Below are 6,000 nucleotides of genomic sequence, written 5' to 3'. Positions count from 1 at the left end.
ATATTATCGTTATCGAGGGCCACACATCGCCACAGATATCGTATCGTGAGCAACCCATATCGTCCCAGCCCTATCTTATTATGTATTCAAACTGTCTTGTTTCCCAGGGCCATCCAGAAGCTCAACGGCTACCAGTTTGAGAACAACGCGCTGCGCGTCTCCTACATCCCGGACGAGACCTCTGAGCTGGAAGGAGACCGGCGGGGGCCAGACAACGGCCGCCGCCCAGGTTATGGTCCACGCGGCCCCCGCGGGGGGTCCCCCGGCTCTGGAATGCCCCCTAAACACCAGCACGCTGACATCCCCCTGAGGCTGTTGGTGCCCACGCAGTATGTGGGGGCCATCATCGGCAAGGAGGGCGCGACCATCCGCAACATCACCAAACAGACTCAGAGCAAGTGAGTGTCGCCGGTGCCTGTGTGTGTGTGTGTGTGTGTGTGTGTGTGTGTGTGTGTGTGTGTGTGTGTGTGTGTGTGTGTGTGTGTGTGTGTGTGTGTGTGTGCGCGTGCCAAATTCTGGGCCCTGGGTACAAGGATTCACTCACATTTTGTGCTTTAACTATTGAAAAATAGCAGATCTACAAGCTCACAGTGAGCTTGTAGATCTGCTATTTTTGAAAAATCAGTGTCAGTGGTGCTCAAACCTTTTCATGTGAAGGACCCCCACAATGATATGTATTTGGCCACGGACCCCCCATCTCAAAATATTTAGTTCCAGGAACCCCCTGGAAGCAAAATTTGAGTTACAAATGTTTGCTTAAAAAATACATATATTCAAAGATGTGCACACATTTTCACGACTTTTCAAAAACAGCAGATCTACAAGCTCGCAGCGCGGCGCTTGTATATCTGCTATTTTTCAATAGCTAAAGTATTACTACTCAGTCCCACTTTCCCCCCACTTGTGACCCCTGTGTGTGCATGCCGTGCATGTGTACGCACGTGCATGCACGCGCGCATGTATGTTTTCACAAGTGAACCTGAAGTGACTCCGAAATTGTGGTTTCTGATTGGTCGTTGTAGGATCGACGTGCACCGCAAAGAGAACGCTGGCGCGGCCGAGAAGCCAATCAGCATCCACTCCACCCCCGAGGGCTGTTCCGCCGCCTGCCGCATGATCCTGGAAATCATGCAGCAGGAGGCTAAAGACACCAAGACGTAGGTTTAAAACACGCTACAGACATGTTACATAAGACATCATACAGCTGTGAGCTTGTCAGATTGGCTATTTTGGGTGTGTCCCCCTGGCACTACTGTAAGTATTTAAATCAGGCTTCAAAGTGACATACTATTATCTCTGCTCACACTGTTCCCATTCAAACCACACATACGTGGTTTGGTGGGAACACATGGTGGGAAAAACAGAAAGTAAAATTTGCAGTCAGGGGGCTTTAATGTCTCTGGATACACCAGAGAATTCTTTTTTCTAATACTTTAGTTTTATTTGTAGTTCGTTTTACAAGTGCATAAATTGTTTTTCTTCTATGAACTGGCTTGTTCTACTTTAGTATTTATTTCATTTTAGCTTCAGTTTTGCTTCTATAAATCAAGATGAAAGCCTTGACTTATAGAAGCTGCAAAAGGGTAGAGCAGTGCATGACATGCGGAAATTATGTGGAACTCTATTTCAAACTGACTTCAACCGTCAACTCATGCTAGACGTGTGTTTGTGTTCCAGCGCAGAGGAGGTCCCTCTGAAGATTCTGGCTCACAACAACTTTGTCGGTCGACTCATCGGAAAGGAGGGACGCAACCTGAAGAAAGTGGAACAGGATACGGACACAAAGATTACCATCTCCCCGTAAGACACGCATACACATGCTCCCTCAGGCCACGTTTACGTTAACGATATGTTAACAGAAAACGTCAAGGTGCCGTTCTCACTTTGCACGTTCTCACTTTACACAGAGACACCAACGTGATTGTAAACGCTGTAGAGTGCATGCCGGTGAAATCTCGCTATTTCTGTGTGTCATTACTTCGACTACGGGAGGGTCACCAGCGTCGGCAGGTTAGCTACTCACCAGCGTCTGGGTTACTGAGGTTAGGTTTAGGTTTAGGCATAAAGGTTCACATTCACCAGCGTTGGCATGCAGGTTAGCTACTCGCCAGCGTCTGGGTTACTGAGGTTAGGGTTAGGTTTAGGCATAAAGGTTAACATACACCAGCGTCGGCAGGTTAGCTATACTCGCCAGCGTCGGCAGGTTAGCATTTCACCAGGTTAACATTCACCCGCGTCGAAATACTGGGACGTAGAACAAATGTTATGTTGAAATATCGACACACACCCGTGCCTCATGGCTACTCACAAGCTTCAGCTGCCTTAACGCGGTTGCTTTTTTGATACACTCGGACTGAAAGACCTGTAAAAACACTCTCCCCTGACGTGACAACTGAGACGAGCGAGACTCTTGTGTCCTGCATAAACGCTATGGTTCATATTTTGACGTTTTCTCCAGAGACCATTCTCGTCTAAACAGCGCCTCAATGTATTGTTCAAGGACACGTGGATACGATGCGCGGATAGAACCGGGAAACGTCTGGCTCCTTGGTGGCCTCTCTACCTACACTTTGAATTACAATTTACAATTTAGCACACTAGCACATTTAGCACAGGCTCTTATCAAGAGCGACTTTAATAAACAAGGTAAATAATCACATGAATTCAGGCTTGGCCCCTGAATATCCATGAATTCAAGGCTTCGTAGAGCTTCGCAGTGGGCGTGGTTTACTGGTCCCATTAAAAAATCTCCCGTTCATTCCTTCATAGACGTTCACGAAAATATTTATAACAATTATGTTAAGACTAGAACCAAGCCATCCAGGATGGCAGTGAATCATGAACATGAAACCTTTATTTCTATGAAAAGAACATTTAGAAAATCGCTAAAAAGAGTATTTATTAAATGTAGTATATAAAATAATGAAATATTAATATATGTTTTCATATGGGATCAAAGGTTTTATGGTCATGATTCACTGCCCTCCTGGATGGCTTGGTTCTAGGCTTAACATAATTGTTATACATATTTTTGTAAAAGTCTATGGGGAAAACGAATGGGAGATTTTTTCTGTGGGACCAGCAAACTACTTCCGCTGCAATGCTCTATATGGTGTTTAATTGTTAGGAAATAACACATTCTTTGGGTGAACAGCTCCTTTAGGTGTCTATAGGCTGCCAGACCTGACTCTGCAGAGAGGGAATGCCATTTCCAGTCTATATTGGTACTACTGCTATTACAGGTAGCAATAGTTAGTAGCCCCTGATCACAGTAGTCTGAGGTCGCGTTCCGACTGGTAACTGGTTTTGTCGTGTGGTTATTTGCTCCAGACTCCAGGACCTGACCCTCTACAACCCAGAGAGGACCATCACAGTGAAGGGAGAGATCGCAGCCTGCTGTCTGGCTGAGGTGGAGGTCATGAAGAAAGTCAGGGAGGCCTATGATAACGACATCGCTGCTATGAATGTGAGTTTGACAACAAATCCCTAGAGATGTATGGGATTCATGGTTCTTTGAAGTGAGCCGGATCTCTGGGATCCGTTCCTTTCCTAGAGCCGGTCAAAAGACTGGCTCATTTTAGTTACTAGTTGCTTTGTAGATTTTGATTATAATTACAAATCAATTCAGCCATACATTTCGGACATATATATTTCGGCCATTTGAAAATAGCCGATCTACAAGCTCACAATGCGTCGCGTTGCGACCCATTGTAGCTTGTAGATCGTCTATTTTTAGATGATTTTTTCTACATTTTATTCATTGGAAAACCTGCGAAAGGGCATGGGACATTCTGCATAATGAGTACTTTCTACTATTGGTACTAGTACATTTTGATACCAATACCTTTGTACCTTTACTCAACGTACATTTGGAATTCAAGAATTTTACTTGTAACATAGTATTTCTACATTGCAGTATTGATACTATTACTAAGAATTTACTCCCCCTACTCAAAAAAAGGAACGGCTCCCTTTCCTGCGAACCAGATCCCATCGTTCATTTCAAAGAGCCGTTCCAAAAGACTACCCGTTTGCGAACGTCCCACCTCTACAAATCACATGTACATACGTCATACGGACACAATAAGCACACACACGCATGCACGTCGCACGCACAAACCCGCCTTCCTAACAAAGGATTCTGTCTCTTCTCCAGCAACAGACTCACCTGATCCCGGGTCTGAATCTGGGCGCTCTGGGTCTCTTCCCTCCCTCCTCCTCCATGCCCCCTCCCCCACCAGGAAACTCCAACCCTGGCGCCCCCTATGGCTCCTTCGGTGTAAGTGGACATTACATGGATGACGTATGTATTTTATTATTATGTTACTAAATTAATGCTATTAATGACTAAACAACCATTAAATTAGTAGAGTAGGAAGAAGGGGGTATGACATAGTTCATCATTTTGTCATCATGTTTTCCTATATAGAAACACTGATTAGAAGTATAATTATGGGGATGCATGATACCCCCTTCTTCCCACTAGACTAAATGGTCACACAGCATCTTAACCACATGCAGAGTGTCAGATTAAGTAGGAAACAACAAGTGTTGTTGAGCTACTCCATCTCTTTTAAGGAACATGAATAATTCACCTTTGCAAAGCATCAGCAGCTAAAAGACTTGTGCGCGTGTCTCCAGGCTCCAGAGCAGGAGACAGTTCATGTGTACATCCCGGCCCAGGCAGTGGGGGCCATCATTGGCAAGAAAGGACAGCATATCAAACAGCTGAGTCGCTTCGCTGGGGCTTCCATCAAGGTATGTAATGAACATGTAATGAACATGTAATGAACGCAACGCAACGCAACGCAACGCAAACATTTTGCGCTAGAGGTAGATTACAAAGAGCTTCTTCCCCAGGACAATCATACACCAGAACGAGGGAACCAAACTCAAGCTTGAGAAACGCTAACACCTTTTGCCAATGTCCAACAAGCCCCCAAAGCCGCTATGTTGTGTTGCGGTGCATTGCATTGCATTGCATGGCACACACACACACACACACACACACACACACACACACACACACACACACACACACACACACACACACACACACTCACGCGCACACACACACATTACATTTGCGTACATGAGTACATTTGTTCAATATATTACTTTATACTTCACTGAACACATAGAATGCGATACTGAACATGTTGCTCAACACTGAATACGTAAAGCGAGAGGTAAAAACAACAGCAGGTGTTTGATGATTCTTTCTCCTCTCCTCTCCTCTCCTCTCCTCTCCTCTCCTCTCCTCTCCTCTCCTCTCCTCTCCTCTCCTCTCCAGATTGCTCCTGCAGAGGCTCCAGACTCTAAGATGAGGATGGTGATAGTTTCAGGACCACCCGAGGCACAGTTCAAGGTACCAACAGGGGCCACCACTTAATTTGACCTTCTTGACCTTCACATCATAGCCCATGACCTCTTATATTTTATTTCAGATTTCACTTGATTTAGCTGCCTTCCCATACAAAACACCACCTATACATGATGTTTATGTAAATGATCGGCTTGTAGATCGGTAGTTCAAACAGCCAAAGTATAGCAGGGATAAAGTGGTTAATGCATGTTTTGTATTAATAATACAAAACTACAAAGTAACGAGTAAATACAGTTTTCAAATAATTGTAGTGGAGTAAAAAGTACAATATTTGAGTGAGTGACAAATAAAGCCTATTTCTTGATTCAACCATAGATATTCAGCCATAGTAAAACAAATTTGTCTTGTGGATCCACTCGTCCAAGACTCTTTGCCCTCCTGGCCCCCAATGTGGAATAAACTCCCTGTTGCACTTTGACCTGCAGACTCACTCGCCATAGTCTGAAGACTCACCTCTTCAGACTCTAGCACTTGCTTATCCTCAATGACCATACATGTAATTTAGGTAGCATTTTTTATATATTTATTTTATTTTTTATAAACTTTTTTACTGAAGGGGTGCATGGTCTACCTACGTTTTTCAATGCATTCAATGTATACGTGTTGATGTATTG

General features: G+C 44.4%; 2 protein-coding genes across 2 annotated transcripts in view; both read left to right on the top strand.

Annotated features, from left to right (window-relative positions):
- Nucleotides 1-6,000, top strand: part of LOC308284040 (histone H1-like) — a gene marked incomplete at both ends in the record, with an annotated part of 409,737 nt that overhangs the window by 301,157 nt on the left and 102,580 nt on the right. The gene's annotated exons all lie outside the window — the stretch shown is intronic.
- igf2bp1 (insulin-like growth factor 2 mRNA binding protein 1) overlaps nt 1-6,000 on the top strand; it is a gene marked incomplete at both ends in the record, with an annotated part of 64,610 nt that overhangs the window by 55,744 nt on the left and 2,866 nt on the right. The window contains 7 exons of the mRNA XM_080724665.1: nt 108-398; nt 1,023-1,157; nt 1,678-1,800; nt 3,331-3,466; nt 4,157-4,279; nt 4,642-4,758; nt 5,294-5,368. Of these exons, the coding sequence (XP_080580791.1) occupies nt 108-398; nt 1,023-1,157; nt 1,678-1,800; nt 3,331-3,466; nt 4,157-4,279; nt 4,642-4,758; nt 5,294-5,368 (1,000 nt within the window). The remainder of the gene's footprint in view (nt 1-107; nt 399-1,022; nt 1,158-1,677; nt 1,801-3,330; nt 3,467-4,156; nt 4,280-4,641; nt 4,759-5,293; nt 5,369-6,000) is intronic.

The sequence above is a fragment of the Nannobrachium achirus genome (assembly GCF_963921795.1).
Source record: "Nannobrachium achirus genome assembly, chromosome: 4".
NCBI lineage: Eukaryota > Metazoa > Chordata > Actinopteri > Myctophiformes > Myctophidae > Nannobrachium > Nannobrachium achirus.
This window is presented reverse-complemented; position numbering and strand designations above follow the sequence as displayed.